At 36.8% G+C, this 22,400-nt stretch overlaps 1 protein-coding gene across 4 annotated transcripts in view; it reads left to right on the top strand.

Annotated features, from left to right (window-relative positions):
* Positions 1-1,567: 1,567 nt before the first annotated feature.
* The window catches only part of STPG2 (sperm tail PG-rich repeat containing 2), a 786,467-nt gene continuing 765,634 nt past the window's right edge, over positions 1,568-22,400 (top strand). Inside the window, exons 1-4 of one of the 4 annotated variants that reach the window (XM_054485709.2) lie at positions 1,568-2,014; positions 10,604-10,716; positions 12,453-12,611; positions 16,431-16,595. In XM_054485709.2, the coding sequence (XP_054341684.1) occupies positions 1,906-2,014; positions 10,604-10,716; positions 12,453-12,611; positions 16,431-16,595 (546 nt within the window). In that variant the 5' untranslated portion in view covers positions 1,568-1,905. The remainder of the gene's footprint in view (positions 2,015-10,603; positions 10,717-12,452; positions 12,612-16,430; positions 16,596-22,400) is intronic. The other 3 variants (XM_054485708.2, XM_054485712.2, XM_054485711.2) reach the window with 3 other exon arrangements.

Here is a 22,400-nt window from a genome sequence, read left to right as displayed (position 1 = left end):
TTGGGCTGATATCCTTGTTTGGATCATCAAGGGCAAATCATGTCCTTAAGGACACAGTGGGCAAATTTACAAGCACCACTGGATTATCATACACAACACATGAATTTTTCTCTTTCATCTCTGTGACTCTTTCTAATATGTCATAGTAAATAACTAGATCTTCTGAATGGGTATAGATGGCAGCTTGGAAAATAAGGTTAAATCAACGTTGAGAGAATTATGAGGGTTTCTGACAGAATGCAGGGAGAATCGAAGTTGGTGAGATGTTTCCAAAATATTGCAATATTCATTTTCCTACCATTAAAAAAAACCTTTGCCACCTCTCGTTTTGGATTATACGTCTCTTTCCCCATTAGAGAGAGAACACCTGAGGGCAGGGACTTTCTTATGCCTTTGTATCCTCATAACTTAGCAGGGATAGAACCTACAGTATATGCCAATTCGTGTTTTTTAAGTGCATAAATAATTTAGCTAGCTATTGAACAGAAAAAAAGGTATTACAGATACATCCTTGAGAAGCATATAGCCTCGCAAGGAGAGGGTTCCGACATATATGGCACAATGAAGTCACAGTAAATGTTGCACAGGATTGAGTGGCAAATCGTGTATGTATTACAGAGTATGAAAACTATAAAAACTTGTAGTAGGAACAAATTAACGTACTGTAGATCATTTGGAGGTGAGGTATGATCAAGGTAGGATTTGTCTAAGCCTTTGAGGATATTTAGAATCTGGACAGAATTCTTGCTAGAAAAAACAGCCTGCGAGAAGCAGAGGTGGATTCTGACATAGATTCCTTAAGCCCCAAGGACAAGCTAGGTTTCTTTGGCCCAAGGTTGAGACCCATTGGTTTGGTGGGGTGGACTGGGCTTTTTCAGTGCCTTCGCTTTGCTTTGTAAATATTGATGAATCAGTATTGTGGTTGCCTGGCATCCGACAAAAGCGGCAGCTTTCTGTCACTTCCACGGCTTCAGTTGGTGAGCTTTTCGCCTCCTTTCCTGGTGTCCTCATTTCTTTTTTTTTTTTTTCTTTTTTACCCTTATCTTCTTTGTGATTTTTTTTTCTGAGTTCTCCATTTCTTGTCACCGCCCTGAGCCCTGGGTTTCTCTTAGCAGTTTGGACTATCAACAGGTTAAGATTAGAGGTGCCTTTTCTCTGTGAGTACGAGTGGGACTGCAGTAGAAGCGGGGGAGAGCTTGCGGAACCCCAAGCTCTCTGCTTCATGCTACTGCCTTTTTCTTTCCTAGGTTCTGTTGAGTCGGGAAGCAGATCAAGGTCAAGTTAGTCCTCACCCTTCCTAACGCGTTTTCTAAGGTTCTTCTGCACACTTAAAAGAGTTCGGGACCTAAGTAGTTACCGGGATCCCAAGAGCTACGAGGTTTAGTCCTGCCTCCTTCAAGGCGCGCCGGGTTCCGGGTAGAGAGAGCAGGGAAAGGCTCGCGGCTCGGTGCGCATGCTCCGAGGGCTCGGCCCAGGAAGGCACCTCCACCCAGCTCCCTAGAGACTGGGCCCGCCTCCTCCCCAGAGACTGGGCCCGCCTCCTCCCCAGGCTTCCGGGCGGAGAGAAGTGGGCGGAGTCAGGGCCGGAAGCACCGGGGCGAGCGTCTAATCCCTAATGCCCAATTTTGGCGGCGCCCACCTGGCAAACTGATGATTGTGTGGGACGTCTAATCTTTAGTCGCTCACCCCTCTACTTTACCACAGGGCTAGAAATCGATTTGAGGAAATCTGATATCAGTGAGCGGGCGGGGAGACAACCCCACCCCTAATTTCCCTGTTTACGGAAGTTCTGTCCCGGCCTCCTCAGACTGGTGTCGGCTTCCTTTTTCTCCACACCTCTAGCCGCCTTGTTTTTATCGTTGTCGGCACCTGCCCTTCCCCAGCGGCCCCACCTCCCCGAGCACTATGTATGATCGGGCTCCCCGCCTGCTCAAATTGGCTGAAGGTGGCAGCACTGAGGCCCATGTGGGTCCTGGATCCTACCAGGTACCTTTCCTGAAGCAGCAGGCGACAGGTAAGATGTAGGGAGAGGCAGAACTCCTGTGACAGGCATCCTATCTTCAGCCTGCTCCACTTCTGCGAGTTTGTGAGTTAAACATAGAGCGGAATAGTACCATTTTGTAAACATAACAAAACATGAAGTAGTCAGGGAAAACACTACTTTTATTTTACAGATGAGACTGATAGTATCACTTGTCCCATATCAAAAGGCTGGTGAGCATATGGCTAGGACTTTTGATTCTACAATAGTTGTCTACATCCTACTTTTGATTGTGCAGTTTAGGTCTAGGATTTTGATTTCCTGGCTGTGTTGACATAATATATGAGTCTCCAAATCCTGTGCCCTTACCTCCCGCTGTCTCGTTGCTTTGTAATCCTGCCTGCCTCACATCTTTCCTCCTGTTAACCAGAGACATTTATTTACTAAGATGTAGCTTATATTTCTATTTTGCAGTATTATTTAAAGATAGTTCCGTTTTTTTTTTCATACAGATTTTTCTGACCATCTTCATCTTCTCTTTTAACACACTTCAGGGAGCCCCTTTTCTCCACATTCTGTAAAGAAAAATTATATTTTTGACCAGTGGAGTGGGGATGGATAATTTAAATAATATTTGCTCTCCTCGTTTGTTTGCAGTCAGTGACTTAGTCAAAAATAAATACATCAATTTTGCTTTCTACTTTTTCTCTTCTGATGATTTTCTGGAGCTTATTACCGTCCAAATGATAGTTTTTCTTAACCTACATTTTCCCCATACCTACACTATGTATTTTCAAGCAAATGCCAGGATCCATTATTCTGTTACATAACTGATCAGATAAGGAAAGGTTTAGGTTTCTTGGGGTGGAGTACAAATTTGACTTCTGTCATTGTTTCACATGTTGAATTGTACTGCTTCACAGCATCTGGTATCACTATTCTTGCAGCTTATTCTATGTCTTTATTTTAATGGAGTTGGACATTTATAAGCATTAAGTCCCCTAACAATGGCTAACAATGACCCCCTGTGACACTTTGCAATCCTTAATTTTGACATAACTGACCACTTTCTTCTTGGAAACACTTCTTTCCAAAATGTAACATCATTTTCTCCTGTTTTTTTTTTTTTCCCCCCCAACTACTGTCTTGGAAGAGTGTCTGGAACATGATTGGGACCTAATAAACATTTGTTAAATGCCGAATGAGGGCATCATCTTCTCCCCCTCTCCAAGCAGTCCTTCATGGCCTTCTTTAAATGTTTTTATGTTTCCTGTTGATGAAGAGAGTCAAACTCTGTAAAATATTTTAAGAGATTTATTCCGAGCCAAATATGAGTGACCATGGCCTGTGACACAGCCCTCAGGAGGTCCTGAGAACATGTGCCCAAGGTGGTTGGGGTACAGCTTGGCTTTATGTATTTCAGGGAGGCATGAGTTATTAATCAAATACACTTAATAAATACATTGGCTTTGTTCAGAAAGGCAGGACAACTCAAAGTGGGGGCTTCCAGGCTATAGGTAAATTTAAACATTTTCTGGGTGACAATTGGTTGAGTCTATCTGAAGACTGGCATCAAAAGAAATGTTCAGGTTAAGATATAGGATTGTGGAGACCAAGTTTTGTTGTGCAGAGGAAACTCTCAGATAGCAGACTTCAGAGAGAGGGAGCAGGTTGTAAAATGCTTCTTAGCAGACCTAAAAGAGTGCCTGGCTCTTAGTTGATTATCTCCTGGATCGGGAAAGGAAGGAAAACGAAGGGGAAAGGGTGTTCTCTATAGAGTGTTGATTTTTCCCACAAGAGGCTTTGCAGGGCAATTTCAAGGTATGGCAAGGAAATATATTTTTAGGTAAAACATTTTGATTTTTTTTCCTTGTCTCATAATGTTATGCCAGAGTCAGATTGTAAAGTAAGCCACTATATATAGGATTAAATAAAATCCATCTAATAAGAATGTATAGTTTGTAGGGCATGACTCCCTAGACCCCTTAGATAGGAATTTGGGCCAAAAAAAAAAAAAAAAATCAGAGCTTAGTCCTCATTTGACACATCTTTAAATGTTTATATACTGTACTTTCGATCCTTTGCTTGTTACTTTTCTCATATGTACTTTCTCATTTGCTATCCATATTCTGATTCTGATGACTCCCAGAAGGAAATCTTAAGAGATACAGGTGATTTATGTCTCTAAGGTGAGCTTTCTCCTAATCTTTTGGCTTTCAACACTGCCAATCACTTTTGTTTGTTTTTCTTTTCTTTTTAATTCTTTTTTTGTTGCTGTTGATGTCCTTGAGTCATAACCAGTTACTTTTTTGAACATCTCTACCTAGATGGTCTCCGGTATCTTAAGTTTTAAGTGTCTGAGCTCATAATTTTTTCCAGCAATACTGGTCCCTTTTAAAATTTTTTTCCGGCAATACTGGTCCCTTTTTAAAAATTCCCTATTAGTCTATAATAAACTTTAAGTTTTGGAATTATTCTAGACTCTTTTTCTCCCTGACTACTCCTGTTGATCATTAACACCTAATGATTCTATCTTCTCAGTGCCTTTGATCAGTTCCTCTTTTCCATTTAGCTGTCCTTGACTTAGTTCAAGCTCTCATTATTTCTATTTTGAATTAAACATATAAAATATTACTTGTTTTTCCTTATTTCAGTCTTCAATCCATCTTCTATCTTGTGGCAAGAGTGATCTTTCTAAGATATATTACATTATTGTGAAAAAAAATCCTTTGTAATATCAAGGTTAACGTCTAAACTCCTTAACGTGGTTTATAATGTTCTTCATGTTCTGGGCCGTGACCTCATCTCCCACACCTCCACCTCCACCTGACCTACATTTCAGCAATTTCAACTTTACAGTTTTCGTAAGTTCATGCTCACTCACCTCTGTGCCTCTGTATCTGCTGATACATTTGCCCAGTATCAGCAAGTTTTCTTTCTTCACTTGGCTAATTCGTATTTATTCTTTGAGATTCAGCTAAAGTGAAGTTGTTCACTGACTACTCTTTCTCAGGTTTTTCTTCTCTGACTCCTTAATGACTTTTATAGCACTTGGATTCTATATTATAATTAATGTTAACTTATCTGGCAGACCCACTAAAATGTGAGCTGCTTGAGGGCAATAACCATAATCTTTACTCCATTATTCCTAGTTTTTAGCTGAATACCATAACACGTAAGTTAAAAAACAAACAGCAATCTTGAAATAAAATTAAAATATAATGAGCCACATATAGCCTAATTTAAAACTCTTGTAACTTGTAACTTTGCTTAGGGAGAAGTAAGGAGCGTGTGGTAAAACCCTTTTACTGTTTTATAGGATAGTGTCTTGTTGATCTATGAGATAAAGTAGGAAATTCCATGCTGGGGAAATTTGAGCAGCTGCATCCTATACATTTTGTTTTAGCAATACTAAGAGAGAATATGCTGATAATCAATAGAAGGAACAGGTATCTCTTCAGTGATTTCTCTGCTGGATTCTCTGGAAGATAATTTAAAAGTAGCTACCATCTCTTTCCTAGGTACAAACTACCTCACCTACCTTTAGGACCAGTAACACGTTGGACTATGCAGAAGTGTACAATTATTTCAGCTAAGGGTCAGGTTCATTTTATGGAGTATGATGTGAGAAGAACAGATGTAGGGACTTTATATAACTTACTTGTTATTTTGAATTTCACAAGAGGAAAAGACCTTAGAGCCTTAGATACAGATACTCTTTATTCCCAACCGTTCTCTCCTAACTGCTGCTCTCCCACTGTCCCCTCACTGTAGCCTGCTTGGCCGGGCCAGTCCTTCAGGGTATTGTCTCTACATTTTCCCCAGGAAATTCTTTTTACCTTAATTGAAACTCGATTTCCTTGGCTGTAGGCCAGTTAATCAGGGAGAATCTCTTCTACCCAGGAATTGCAACCTGAAGGGACAGGACTAAGCTGCTTTTCTTTCTGCTTTCATGAGGTGGGAGAGAGTGGATGGCCAAATTCCAGATTAGTGAGAGCTATGCTTGAATTTCTTACGATTACCTGAGAAACAAACATCTCTTATTAAAGTAAATATTCCCCCAGAGACAACCAGCCTAGTATAATGTGATAAAAACATACTCCTTTTACTAATGTGACTACCCCTGGCATTATCGTGCCAAGGAGTATTTCATTGCTTTTTGGCTTATTTATGTAATAAATATCAGCTGTATATCAGTTATATCTATTGGTTCTCTGTTAGTTAGCTAAGCTGGGTGACATCATCTCCTAAAAATATTCTTTCCCAGATTTCTTTTTTGGTGGGGGAGTGGTTAGCTTTATCTGCCACAGAAGGATAAGTTGGCTATGGTCTCATACCTGTGCCTATGTGCTTATGCCAACAATGATAATTTTGTCTTATTAGCCTATCAGAATATAGCTGCATCAGGGAATGCAATCTATCTTTTTTAAAGTTTAGATAATAATATGTATGTGATTGCTGTGTATGTTGTTGTCCTGAAGATGAGTACATGTTTCAAAGATCTAGTCACTGCTTATATGTGAAAAATGCCGTTTTCTTTGTTTTGTGGCTGTAGTTGTGACTATAGAATTGGTCCTTTAATCACATACTGCCCACCTTCTTTCTCAGTGTAGACTGACTTTTATTGCTTCATACCAGTTTGATTTATCTTCTTCTGTTGGTGCCTCAAACTCAATATATCCCGAACTGAACTCATTTCTTTCTTCTCAAATCTCCTCTTCTATACACTTAATTTCTTTTCTGTTGGTTTGATTTATAATTTGTAGTTGGCACTTCACTTGTCAATATATCCATACGTCCCATATCAAACTCTACCATCTCTAATTCCCCAGAACACTCTTCTATATTTTATACTTTAATTATTGGCAGTGCTTTTTGTAGCATAATTGTCTATTTGTCAGGCTTACCCACTATTTGAGGGCAGAGTTTTATCTTATTCATTATTGTACCCTCACTGCCTGTCATACATGCGTGTCTCCCATACATAATAAAACATTCACTATTACAGAATGGATGACTAGTGTAGAATATCATTTGTTAATTGGTCACCCTCACTGTAAACATTAGGCACACAGCTATGAATAAATAAACAGGTAAGTTCCTTCTCTCATGGAGTGTATCATTATAAACATTTAAATTTTTTGTAGTTTTACTTGTGCTCAATATTTCTCGTATACTTTTATTGACAAAAGATTCTATAGAATTAATTTTGGAAAACTTCAATGAAGATTTTATGAGTATACCAGCTTTCTTGATTCTCTTTATTGCCCAATTATTTCATATATATGTATACTCTACCATTAATAATATTAATAATACATTGAGTACATGGCTAGTGTATTTTTTTTAACTTTTATATGAATTTCAGTACTCTGCAACTAATTTTACATTTGTTTAAGGTAGATTCATTTAGGGGCCCTGCTGTGTTCTGATGCCAACTACCTCAGAAGTAGCCTGGGTTTCACTTTCTTAGTTTTCATATTTATCTCAGATTCCCTTAGTGTTCATATGAACCTAAACTTAAAACCCTTTTATTGTGAGATAGAATACTTACATAGAAAATCACATAAAATATAAATGTAGACCTTAAAAAGAAGATATTCAGTTAAAAAATAGATCTGCCATCAGTGAGTACAGGAAAACAAAAACAAAAAGCAAAAGAAAACAGAAATAGAACATTGCCAAAATTTTCTTTTCGGTCTTTTTTATTTCAATGTTTTCCTTCTCCCCTACAGTTAAACACTATCCTGATTATTATGGTAATAACTTCCTTGCTTTTCTTTATGAATTGTTAAATACTGTTGATGAAATGACCCCTTTATCATTATGAAGTATATCTTTTATCCCTGTATTCCTTGTTCTAAAGCCAGCTTTGTCTGATTTTAATATAGGCACTCCAGCTTTTTGGATTCATGGATGCATGTTATAACTTTTTCCATCCTTTTAATTTCTGTTTTTATGTCTTAAGAGAGTTTCTTATAGACAACATAAAGTTTGTTCTTACTTTTTTATTCAATCTGACAATCTCCGCCTTTTAATTGAGGTGTTTAGAACTTTTATAGTTAATTTCACTATCAATATCTTCGGGTTTTAATATGCTCTTTTGCTATTTGCTTTCCAATTATCTCATCTGTTCTTTTTTCATTTTTCCCTACTTTTGTTGCAGGAATAAAGGTTTTTAAGAAATAATTCTTTTTTTATGTCCACTATTGGCTTATTTGCTATACCTCTCTTGTTTTATTTTTAAGTGGTTGCCTAGGGTTTACAATATGTATTTCTAATTTATTACAATCTACCTTCAAATAATATTGTACCACTTCATATATAGTAAATAAGCCTCAGTAAGTATGCTTCCATTTCTCCCAGCTCACCCTTTGTCCTATTGTGGTTGTACATTTTACTTCTACATCTGCTATAATGCCTCAATAAATTGAGACTATTTTTTGCTTTAAGCAATTGCAGACAGTCCTTTACTTATGATGATTCAACTTACATTTTTTAAAAATTTTGCACAATGGTGTGAAAGTAATATGCATTCAGTAGAAACAAAACTTCCAGTACCCACACAACCATTCTATTTTTCACTTTCAGTACAGTATTCAATAAATTACATAAGATATTCAACATTTTATTATAAAATAGTCTTTATGTTAGGTAATTTTCCCCAACATTAGGCTAATGTAAGTGTTCTGAGCATGTTAAGCTAAACTAATCTATGCTGTTATAGGTTACATATATTACATGCAGTTTCAATTTACAATATTTTCAAATTACAATGATTTTATTGGGAAGTAACTCCATCACAAGTCAAGGAGCATCTGTATTTTTTAAAGGGATTAAGAATTGAGAAAAAATGTATTTTATTAATCCACAAACATTTGTTATTAATTCCATCCAGTGTATTTTTCATTTTGTAAGTTTGATTTGGGTCTTTTTTATATCTTCCCTTTATCTTCTCATCATGTTCATCTTTTTTCTACCTTGTTGAATATATAAAGAATATTTATAATAGATAGTATTCTTGTTTGCTAATTCCACCTTTTCATTTCTTGATCTGTTTCTTTTCATTGATTTTTCTCCTCTTTATGGGTCATATTTTCCTGAGTCTTGAAAGTACACTCTCTGGTAATTTGTATGATTCATTTTATATGTAGTTTGAGTGTGTATGTGTATGTATTTATATGTGTATTTGGAATGAAATCTGGTTCTTGTTCTCTGGCTATTTACCCTGAGTAAATAGAATGTTTCACTGGTGTCCTGAATTTCTCAGCTCTACCAGACAACTGTTGCCTTTTCAAAATGAACCTTGGCTTACTTTTAAGGATTTCTGGTCTTGTGGTCTTTGTAACTTATTTGAAGGTCAGTCTGCCTTCTTTCCTCCCTTTCCCTTACCTTTCCTTACCTTTCCCTCTCCTCTTCCCTTCTCTGATTTGGGATAACCAGCTAAAACCACCAGTCACTAAATTAACACCTTGAATTTTAACATCATCCATGAAGTTTTTCCTGATCATCTCAATGTGGATGAGAACTTCTCTTCTTTCTGAATTTGCATGTGTCTTCCATTATGGCATTAGAGATGTTTTTCCTTTTTTAAAATTATTTCAATACTTTTCTTAATGCTTCAAGATATTACTTTTTTAGAGGTAAGATCTATATTTTGCTCACCTCTTTTATGTTGCAATACCTAACACAAATAAATAATTCTTGACATTGGTTGCATTTTAATACATGTGGGCCTCAAAAGAAACACATTATTTTATTTTAAATAGAGTATCTTTTATTATTAGTCCAGATTAGCAAGATTTTTTACTATATTAATTATCACCATACATTCTTACAGTAGCACACATTTTCCTTTAGTATACAAGATTTAGTGTAAAAGTTTTGAGTCTTCACTTGCATTCTTTTATTACCTGTTTGAATGTAGCTGCTGCTCTATTCTCTCCCATCTCTTCTTTGATATCCACATTGCTTAAACACTAATAATTTTTCCAATACAGATCTTGAATTTTTTAGAATCAGTTTTTCAGTAGAGTATTCAAGTTTGTATAATCTCATGATTACTTGTTCCAAAGAAATTTGTGTCTTGTATTTGTAAACCTTTGTTTAGGGTCAGCCAATCAAGAAATATTTACTGATAACAACTGTGTGCCTAGGCAAGGAGACATGACCAATTATCTGCTATAAACCCACTTTAAATTATTTCCATCTAGGGTGTCTTTACAAGTTTATATATGATGTTTTCTACAAATAATATATGCTATTTAAAAATATAAAACAGTGGTCTTCTGAGGATGAAAATGTTTTATCAGCTAAATGTAATTGCCATTTTCATTCCCACCAAAAGTGATTAGAAGATAAGAGTGCTTTATTTTCTTTAGTTTTTTTTTGTTGTTGTTCAATAAGTCAAGTTCTTTAGGTTCTTATATTTAATATATTAATAAAAATTCTGATCTTATATCAGATTTTAAAAAATGTAATAACTTCTCTGACTAGACATTAGTTCTGAAAATAAAGTCTTAACAATTGAGGATACTCATGATTATATATATTTTGAGTGTTTTTTTCTGAAATCCTTGGACTCCTATCTTATCTGCTGGTCATATGATTTTATTCTTATAGGTAGTTACGCACCATTTCTTTCTTTGACTGCCAGAGAAAGTACTTTTACCATTGCCTCTAGCATTGAGAAAGCTGTTCCAGGTCCAGGACACTATAATGTTTCAGAAGCACAGGTAACTTTATAGTTACTATAATTGACTTAATAAAATCATGTTTTCTTCCCTGAATAGACCAAATGTCATTTGTTGTATTTTATTTTCTGCTCATATTGTCTTCTTTCACTTTCAATTTATATTTTATAATTTGAATAATAGAAAATAAATTTATTCAATGTTGGTTGCATGATTGGGTTGGATGTTTTTCATTATTCTATATATTCTATAAGACACAAAACATTGTTACATGCTGTATGGTCCTTGAGAATGAGAGAATAGGACTCTTGAATGAATTATGGCCCATGGAAGTTGTGCAGATAGTAAAAATGCGTAGAAGAGGAATGGCATTAGAGTGAAAGAATTGGTTTTTGTGCCATGCTTTAAAGCTATAGCCATTGCCATTGTCTCATCTGTCTCCTGTTTCTGCACAGTCTCAAGAATCTGTGACCAGATTATCTTCAATGGTTCATTCATGTTTAGAAATAGTAGATATAACTCTGATATCTTCATAGTCATGAGTATCACCTTTTGCCATTTTCACATACATTTTGCATTTATATGTATTGGCTCCTAGCCGATCCCAGCAGACCTTTAACTCATCTGTTGGAGGCCCAGATAAAGTCCTTGTTGAAGTGATCGATATAGATGCAGATTGCAGTTTGATTTCTATGATCATAGAGTCTATGGTAATGACTTTTAAATTATCAAAATTTGGAAAGTTCTTCTCTTTTCACAGGATTTTACTTTTTGTTCCACTTGTTAGTGTTTTTGTAAAATAAATCATTAAAGTTATTTTTATACATCTATTCTTTAAACATAGAAATTCTGATCTTTTTAAAATAGTAATCAAGTAGTGAATTGCCTATTTAAAAATAAAATTTGACTCAGTTTTTAAAAGAAGACGTCCTTGGTATATTTCTTAAAAGCTGAGTGAAGTTTGAATAAGGTGCCTGCTAGAGATAGGCTCTGTGAACAGTGATTGTGAACAACTGGACATGTGAAAAGGGCTATTTGTAGATCAATGACTTAAAACCTTAGCTGATCAATCAAATGCCAGCTGCTGTTATCATAAATCATCTTTTTGAAATGATGGCACTGTAATTGTTTACAGGAATCTTTATGATGTAATTTTACCCAAATTAATTGGATATTAGTCAATTGATAATTTTCAGATTCTGGAGAATCCAGATAGGTAGCATGGAGAGCGCTGGAAGATTCCACTCAAATGTTTGCTCTGTAATAAACAATGTTTAAAATTAATCTGAACATAAAACCAAGCTGTTGCTAATAAGTCTTTATAATTTTTTCTGGAAATGACCAAAATGTTATTCATGAAAATAATTAACACTAAACAACCTTGAAAGGTTTGTTTTTTCCCTGCAATATGAATGCCAATTTTTTTTTTTTTTTTTAGTTCATTTCAGGGGTAAAAATTTTTCTAAGGGCCTTTATTCTTGCTCTACAGCTTTAGGAATTCCCATCTCTGATTTCTGTTTTAAAACAGTTTTCTTGCACTCTCTCAAAGTGCTCTAAGTACAGCAAATTTTAGTTTTGAGTTTCAAGTTAAAACTGACAACTATAATTGCTATCTTCTCTATCCCCTTTTACTAGAACTATATCCTCAGTCAATAGTAAACTTTCTTAGCTTGCATTTTAAAAATATTTTCTGATAATGATTAACATTTATCAAGTAGAAATTAATTGTAAAGTGCTTCTTTTATATATCAGAAGGTTTTTTTTTCCCTCCATTTTAGTGTAACATAAAAGGAGGCCATAGTCTACAAAACCGGGAGAAACGTTTTAAGAAGTTTATTTCAGATAATCCAGGACCAGCAAGCTATGATCAGTCTTATCCTAGAACACAAGATATCATGAACAGAAAAGTATTAGAGACCAGAGAGCATCTTCAGTCAGTACGTTTATATTTTAAATTATACTTGTTAATGACATTTTTTTAGTTAAAATAGTAAAGGTTTAATATTTTATGTGATATGAAGTACATTTAAAAGGCCTTCCTATAAAAATTAATTTATTAGTATTTACATTTTAGTTATTTTATAAGTAAATAAACTTTAGTTTTTAACTGTATTCATATCTAACTTCATTTTTTGCTCCTAACAAATCTATAGTCACTTTCAATATCTGTGGTGAATAAAAAGTAAGGGAAATTTTACAAACTACCTGAGTGGTTTACCTATGTATAGAGGAAATTCTGTGTTAAGTACTGTTAATAATATATTTCCTTCCTGGTGGCAAGGAAGGAAAAAAATATAAATAAGTTAAAAATATGATTCCTGAAGTAAAAAAGCTTAAAATTTATATGAGAGGTAGACAAATAGGTAGCTGCTAATTCAAGACAAAATGTGACAGTTGCTAAATGAATGATCATGTAGTGAAATGCCATAGGAATTTAAAGGTGGACTACTATATTATGTGAAGGCATAATTTATGGAAGATTTATAGAGGAGGTGGGTTTTGACATGGCATTGAAGAATAGAGTTGGAATCTGGATCCCAAACTGGAGTATTACATGAGTGAAGATACAGAAGTGGGATTTTTATGGAAGGTAGTGAGAAGGTTATTTTAACTGAAATGAAGAATTTGTGCAGAATACTAGTATGTGGTATGTTTAGAAAGGTACATTGGGTGCTATATAATTAATAATTTTTACATCAAAGGCTACCTCTTTGAAATAAATGCTATTATTGAGCAGATTTGGTCACTGTTTAGAGTGGTTCCTTCTCTTGTCATAACTTTTTCATGTAGCTCATATTACATTTTAATCAGTTTTTTGCTTAGGAAGATATACTTTAAGGCTAAGTACTTTGTTGAATAATATCAGTGCAATGACAATGAGGTTAAATTTTGTAAGTATATTTACATTGCAGATATTTCATGTGTGGGGACAAAGTAAATGTTCATTTACTTAGTGGGTTTATCAAATATTTTTTGAGTGACTATGTGGCCATACATAATGCTAGATGTTGGTAATACATAGAAAAAATTATTGCTTCCTGAGATGTATAATTTTAACAGGAAAATAACGAATGAAATTCAGTATAATACTGTTAATGAAATGCTATCTTAGAGTCATAATACAGTGTTCACTAGTAGCTCAAAGTAGAGAGTCTTTGGAGAGGGAATGGGGGAAACAAATTGGACTTGATGTTGAAGAAGGATTCACCGACTAGTTAAAAAGAATGGGAAAAAATATTTTTTCCCACTTTACGTGCAGAAAAAAACCACATGAATAAAGGCACTGAAGTGTTTGGTAGTAAGATATATTCCAGGAAAGAACAAAGTTCTTTGGAATGTTTGGAGTACAGGAGCGAAGGGAGAGTTGTAGGAATAGAGACTGGAGGTAGGGGCTATATTTTGGAAAGTCGTTTTTTTTTTTTTTTTTTTTTTTTGAGACGGAGTCTCGCTCTGTCTTCCAGGCTGGAGTGCAGTGGCGCAATCTCGGCTCACTGCAAGCTCCACCTCCCGGGTTCACGCCATTCTCCTGCCTCAGCTTCCTGAGTAGCTGGGACTACAGGCACTCACCACCATGCCCGGCTAACTTTTTGTATTTTTAGTAGAGACGGGGTTTCACCGTGTTTGCCAGGATGGTCTCAATCTCCTGACCTTGTGATCCACCCGCCTCGGCCTCCCAAAGTGCTGGGATTACAGACGTGAGCCACTGCGCCTGGCCTATTTTGGAAAGTTTTGACATCACACAAATTCTTTTTAAATATACGGAAAGGAGGGAAAGCCGTTCAATGGTTTCTTATTTTAATTTGGTAATTAATCCCATAGGTATTACTGAAACTACTTAATGGTTGTCTTTAATTTGATAAAAAATAAAATTCTGGCTGGGTGTGGTGGCTTACGCCTGTACTCCTAGCACTTTGGGAGGCCAGGGAGGTGGGGGCAGATCACTTGTGGCCAAGAGTTTGAGACTAGCCAGGCCAACATGGTGAAACCCTGTCTCTACTAAAAAAATACAAAAATTAGCTAGGCATGGTGGCACATGCCTGTAATCCCAGCTACTTGGGAGGCTGAGGCACGATAATTGCTTGAACCCAGGAGGCAGAGGTTGCAGTGAGCCAAGATCATGCCACTGTACTCCAGCCTGGGCAACACAGTGAGACTTTGTCCCCTGCCCTCCAAAAATTATATTATAAAAGAAAAACTACTGGGCACGGTGGCTCGTGCCTGTGATCCCAGCAGTTTGGGAGGCTGAGGTGGGTGGATCACCTGAAGTCAGGAGTTCAAGACCAGCTTGGCCAACATGGTGAAACCCCGTCTCTACTAAAAATACAAAAAAATTAGCTGGTGTGGTGGCATGTGCCTGTAATCCCAGCTACTTGGGAGACTGAGGCAGGAGAATCGCTTGAACCCAGGAAGCGGAGGTTGCAGAGAGCAGAGATCATGCCACTGCACTCCAGCCTGGGCAACAAGAGCAAAAACTGTCTCAGAAAAAAAGAAAAAGAAAATTCTGCCAGTGATAGTATGTTTATAACATAATTGTACATGGGCATGTGAACATGCAACTATAGCATTAATTTATTCATGCAGAAACTTCAGGAATAAATATATTCTTAATAATTTCAGTTTCCCAGTAACTAAGTGCTTTAAATGTCAATACTTTTATTTGATATATTTTATATTAATATTTGTAATATATATTACACCTTCATGTTTTTATTTAAATTATAAAATATTTTCCATTAAACCAAATTTTGATAAAAGGATAATCACCCTAAAACTTCTGACTCTAACATTAATTTTCTGTTAATTTTTGTATAGCTTCTTTTGGTATTAAATTATATATGTATGTGACTTTATACATATATATATAATTTCACATAACTTAGCTATATTCATAATTCACTTATATTTTGCTATTTCCATTTAGCATTACATCATAGACATTTTTCTGCTATATAGCTTGCATACTTAGGATATTTATACAAGACTCAGGAAATGTGGAAACAAAACTCAGGAGCTGGGAAGGAATGAAACCAGAAAATATTACTGAAAAATACAAAGTTTGTTTTTGCATAGCAGATAGTATAATAGCATGATTGTTGATGTGAATAGGATTGCCTGTTTTTAGAATTAGTAATGATGGCTTTACTAAGCAAGATAAATAACTGACCCAAATGAGAAAGAATCCTTGCTTCTTATGATGACTTTAATAGTTATCTATTCTGTTTTATTCTAAATTTAATAGAAATACATTCTCTTGGTTTAAAGGTAAAGCAACAGACTTGAATTCACTCCTTTAAGTTACTTTCACAAAACATTTTTGGCCAGGCACAGTGGCTCATGCCTGTAATCCCAGCACTTTGGGAGGCTGAGGCTGGCAGGTCATTTGAGGTCAGGAGTTTGAGACCAGCCTGGCCAACATGGTAAAACCCTGTCTCTACTAAAAATACAAACGTTAGCCAAGCATAGTGGTGCATGCCTGTAGTCCCAGCTACTTGGGAGCCTGAGGTCGAGGGGAGAATCACGTGAACCCAGGAGACAGAGGTTGCAGTGAGCCAAGATTGTACCACGGCACTCCAGCCTAGGTGACAGAGTGAGACCCTATCTCAAAAAAACAATAACAAAACAAACATTTTTGTTTTATATCATGAAACTCATTAAATCAATATTTAATAGTTGCCTGTTAGTAACTTTTAATATTTGGTTCTTCATTCCCCTTCCTCTTGCTTTGGAATAAATAATATAAAATGTTTTCCTTGTAGAAAATTTCAAGATCACCTACACTTACCAGAAGTGTTGATATTCCTTCAATTCCTTCTTGTGGAAAGTCATATGGTTATCATATTAACGATGATGGCAGTATTATAAAATGTTTTCCACCTGCTAGTGACAGTACACTTGGTCCAGCGTACTACAAACCTCAATTTGTAAGTATAATGTATTTCATATTGACAATTGGAAAATTGTTTATGATTTACATATGGGTTTCTTTTTTTCCTGGCTTATATCTCCAAGAAAAAAATGATTACACATTTTAGTTAATGTAACACTAATTGTGGTAACAAATAGAACCCCAAATTTTAGTGGTTTAATACAGTAGAATTATTTTTCCTCATTCACATGGACATTCTTGTTAAGTGACTTCCCTTCATGCTGAGATTCAGGGACACAGGATTATTCCAGTTGTGCTTCTGTCATCCTCTAGGGCCTTGTTGTTATGTATATCAAGCTGGCAGAAGAGGATGGGGAATTATGCTTGGAAGTTTTTGTAGGCCAGGCTTGGAGCTATAGCTAGTCACATGGCCATACTTAACTGCCAGGGAGAATGGGAAATATAGTCTGTGTATCTCAGAAGAAGAAGGAATGGGTGTAAATTGTTAGGAGTCTCTGCCACAGTGTATAATCATAAATAATACATAGATATTATTTTTCTGAATTTGAAAAGAAAAAATAACATTTTATTTTTAAAAGAATTTGAATCTGAGAATGTAAACATCATTTATTCCAGAAATGATTATTAAAAAAATAAGGAGCTTCTCTCTGACTGAAATATCAGTTACAATATAGCTAATTCATTTCATCCAGAGTTTAAATTTCAAACCTGACCAGAGTTGTCAAGATTTCATTGAGACAGTTGAAATGTATGTGTTATCCATGAATACAGACAATGAATATAGATGGTATGTCTGATTTTGCTCAATTATAAGACAGAAATACATAGTACTTCGAACCTATGGTATTTTTATACTTTAATGAGATGTAGAAGAAGTAATTCTAGTGAGGAAAATTCTAAAACTAAGCATATATTTAAGGAAAGGCTGAAGAGACACCTTGGGCAAAGAAAAGGCATTCTCAGTATTTATCTTGATCTTTATTCCCAGTATTCTATAGTTATTTGTTGGTATATGACTCCATCTTTGGGCTTAGACATAAGCACCTTCAAAAACCATTTGGTTTATGGCAGTAGCTACACTGGGAAGTTTTTGGGGTTTTAGATCCTTTGAACCATTAACATCTTTTTTCTTAAAACATTTTAATTGTAACATATTTCAAACACATAGATACTGTGAAAATAGTAATGGATACCTATGTACCCATCACACAGATAAAACACAGGTTAAAATTTCATCACATTGGAATGAGCTTTATTTTAAAAGAAATATGTTATTACGGTGTTTGCCCCATTCTCCTGTCTTCATTACTCTCCCTTTGCCACAATAAACATTAAACCTTCATTACATATTCATATATGAATAATAATATATATTGTTTTATGATTTTAAAAATTTAAATAACTATTATCTGGTGTATATGTTGCTTGGTTTTTTGCTTACTGTTATATTTTCCAGATTTAACCATATGAGTATATTAGATCTAATTCATTCATTGTTCCCAGTTAGATAAGTTTCTTTTTAAAAAATAATTTAATATTTTGAAATAGTTTCAGACTTATAGAAAAACTTACAATAATAATAATCCTATCCTTCACTCAGATCCTGCAGGTGTTAACATTTTATCACATTTGTTGTATCATTTTTTCTCCCCATATATTTATATTATTATTATTATTAAATCATCTGAGTACATTTTGGACATGATGCCTCTTTACCCCTAAGTAGTTCAGTGTAAGTGTTCTAATAACAAGACGTTAAACACTAGCTGAAGATGGCCAATTAGAAGCAGCTGTGGTCTGTGGCGCTCACTGAGAAGAATGAAAATGGCAAGTGAATTCACCTTCAACTAAGGTATCCAGGTTCTCTCATTGGGACTGACTAGGCGGTTGGTGCAACCCACAGAGAGTGAGGAAAAGCAGAGTGGGGTGATGATGGCCCACCGAGGAGCTGCATGGGGCAAGGGGAGCTCCCTTCCCTAGCCAAAGGAGGCAGTGAGTGATTGTGTTACCCTGTCCAGGAAACTACACTTTTCCCATGGATCTTTGCAACTCATGGACCAGGAGATCCCCTCATGAGCCCACACCACCAGGGCCTTGGATCCCCAAGCACAGAGCTGTGCAGGCTGACGGGGGCCACTCAGGTTGGCAGCCACTCAGGCATGTGGCCACTTGGGCAGGCAGTGAGATGCAGGAGTTGTTTTTCATACTCTGGCCCAGGGAATTCTGGTGAGGCAGGAGATCATCCACTCCTGTAGGAAGGGGGCTGAAGCCAGGGAGCCAAGCAGCATCATTCAGTGGGCCCCACTCCCATGGAACCTCAATAGCTAAGACCCACTGGCTTGGAATCTCTGTTGCCTAGCAGCAGCAGGCTGGAGACTGCCTAAGATGACTGAGTTCCCCAGGGGAGGGGTGGCTGCCATCTCTGCAGCTCCAGTTGGCTGTTTTCTTCTGCCAGTGCCAGAGAGACTGAGTGGTCTGTACTGGGAGGAATTCCCCACACCATGGCACAGTGGGTGTGGCAGACTGTAGCCAGACTGCTTCACGTGGGACCCTGATCCATCCCTCATCACTGGACAGGGCCTCCCCATGGGAATTTCAGCAACTCCAGCCAGGGGTTTATGGACAGGACTCTGATCTCCCTGGGACAGAGCCCCTGGTGGGAAGGGAAGCCACAATCTCTGCAGTACACTGTATTTAGTCTTTCCTGCCAGCTGGTCCTGGAGAGTCTGGACAGTCTAGACAAGGGGGATTCATCCCAGTTCAGCACACCTGCTCTGCCAAGGAGCGGCCAGACTGCTTCTTTAAGCAGGTCCCTGATCTTGTTCCTCCTGTCTGGGTGAGACCTTCCAATAGGGGTTGCCAGACACCTCATACAGGAGTGTTCCAGCTGGCATCAGGTTGGTGCCCCTCTGGGACAGAGCTTCTAGAGGAAAGAGCAGGCTGTCATCTTTGCTGTTTTGCAGCCCCCACTGGTGATGCCTCCAGGTGGGGGAGGGACCTAGGCAAATAGGGTGTGGACCCCCAGAAAACTGCAGCAGCCCTACAGAGGAGGGCCCTGATGTTAAGAGAAAAACAGCAACAACAACAGCATCAACAAAAAAGATCCCACAAAAAACCCCATCCAAAGGTCCAGCAGCCTCAAAGATCAAAAGAAGATAAGCCCACAAAGATGAGAAAGAATCAATGCAAAAATGCTGAAAACTCAAAAAGCCATCATACCTTTTCTCCTCCAAATGATTGCAATACCTCTTCAGCAAGGGCACAGAACTGGGCTGAGACTGAGATGGATGAATTGATAGAAGTAGGCTTCAGAAGGTGGGCAATAACGAACTTCACTGAGCGAAAGGAGCATGTTCTAATGCAATGCAAAGAAACTACGAACCATGATAAAACTACAGGAGCTGCTAACCAGAATAACAAGTTTAAAGAGAAACATAAGTGACCTGATGGAGCTGAAAAACACAACATGAAAACTTCACAGTGCAATCACAAGTGTCAATAGCCAAATAAACCAAGCAGAGAAAAGAATCTCAGAGTTGAAGAGTATCTTGTTGCAATAAGACAGGCAGACATGATTAGAGAAAAAGAAATGGAAAGGAATGAACAAAACCTCTGAAAAATGTGGGATTCTGTAAAAAGACTGAACCTATGACTGACTGGCATACCTGAAAGAGATGGGGAGAATGGAACCAAGTTGGAAAACATACCTCAGGATATCATCCTAGAGAACTTCCCCAAACTAGCAAGGCAGGCTGACGTTCAAATTCAGGAAATCCAGAGAACCCCAGTAAGAGACTCCATGAGATCAACCCAAAGACACATAATCATCAGATTATCCAAGGTCAAAATGAAAGAAAACATGTTAAGGGCAGTCAGAGAGAAAGGCCAAGTCACCTACAAAGGGAAGCCCATCAGAGAAAGAGTGGACCTCTCAGCAGAAACCGTACAAGCTAGAAGAGATTGGGGGCCAATATTCAACATTCTGAAAGAAAAGAATTTCCAACCCAGAATTTCATATTTGGCCAAACTAAGCTTCATAAGTGAAGGAGAAATAAAATCCTTTACAGACAATCAAATGCTGAGGGAATTTGTCACCACCAGGCCTGCCTTATCAGAGCTCCTGAAGGAAGCACTAAATATGGAAAGAAAAAACTGTTACCAGCCACTACACAAACACACTGAAGTTCACAGGCCAATGACACTGTGAAGCAACTACATAAAGGAGTCTGCAAAATGACTGGCTAGCATCATGATGACAGGATCAAATTTATACATAACAATATTAACCTTAAATGTAAATGGACTAAATGCCCCAATAAAAGACACAGAATAGCAGGCAACATAAACAGTCAAGATCCATCGGTGTGCTGTATTCAAGAGACCTATCTCAGGCAGACATACACAGGCTCAAAATAAAGGGATGGAGGAACATTTACCAGGCTAATGGAAAACAGAAAAAGCGGGGTTGTAATCCTAGTTTCTGACAAAACAGACTTTAAACCAACAAAGATCAAAAAAGACAAGGGCATTATATAATGGCAAAGGGTTCAAATCAACAAGAAGAGCTAAGTATTCTAAACATATATGGACCCAATATGGGAAAACCCAGATTCATAAAGCAAGTTCTTAGAGACCTACAAAGAGACTTAGATTCCCACACAATAATAGTGGGAGACTTTGACATCTCACTAGCAATATTAGATCATCAAGACAGAACATTAACAAAGGTATTCAGTACCTGAAGTGAGCTCTAAATCACCTGGACCTGATGGATATCTACAGAACTCTCTACCCCCAAACAACAGAATATACATTCTTCTCGGCACTACATGGCACTTTATCTAAAATTGATCACATAATTGGAAGCAGAACACTCCTGAGCAAATGAAAAGAACTGAAATAATAATGAACAGTCTCTCAGACAACAGCGTAATCAAAATAGAACTAAAGATTTAAAAAGTCACTCAAAACCACACAACTATATGGAAATTGAACAACCTGCTTCTGAATGACTCCTGGGTAAATAATGAAATTAAGGCATAAATCAAGAAGTTCTTTGAAACTAAAGAGAACAAGGAGACAATGTACCAGAATCTCTGAGATGCAGCTAAAGCAGTGTTAAGAGCGAATTTATAGAAATAAATGCCCACATTAAAAAGCTAGAAAGATCTCAAATCTACACTCTAACATTACAACTAAAAGAACAAGAGAATCAAGAGCAAACAAACCCTAAAGCTAGCAGAAGACAAGAAATATTATCAGAATGGTACTGAAGGAGATAGAGACATGAAAAACCCTTCAAAAAATCAATGAACCCAGAAGCTATTTTTTGAAATTAATAAAATAGATAGACTGATAACTAGACTAACAAAGAAGAAAAAAGAATCAAATAGACACAATCAGAAATGATAAAGGAGATATCACCACTGACCCCACAGAAATACAAACAACCATCAGAGGATACTATAAACACCTCTGTGCAAATGAACTACAAAAATCTAGAAGAAATGGATAAATTCCTGGATGCATACACCCTCCCAAGACTGAACCAGGAAGAAGTTGAATTGCTGAATAGTCCAATAATGAGTTCTGAAATTGAAGCAGAAATAACGAGTTCTGAAATTGAGGCCTACCAACCAAAAAAAGCCCAGGACCAGACAGATTTACAGCTAAATTCTAGAGGTACAAAGAGGAGCTGATACTACTTCTTCTGAAACTATTCCGAAAAAATGAAAAGGAGGGACTCCTCCTTAACTCATTTTCTGAGGCCAGCATCATCCTGATACCAAAACCTGGCAGAGATATAACAAAAAAAGAAAACTGTAGACCAATATCCCTG

Source organism: Pongo pygmaeus, chromosome 3 (assembly GCF_028885625.2).
Source record: "Pongo pygmaeus isolate AG05252 chromosome 3, NHGRI_mPonPyg2-v2.0_pri, whole genome shotgun sequence".
NCBI classification, from domain to species: domain Eukaryota; kingdom Metazoa; phylum Chordata; class Mammalia; order Primates; family Hominidae; genus Pongo; species Pongo pygmaeus.
This window is presented reverse-complemented; position numbering and strand designations above follow the sequence as displayed.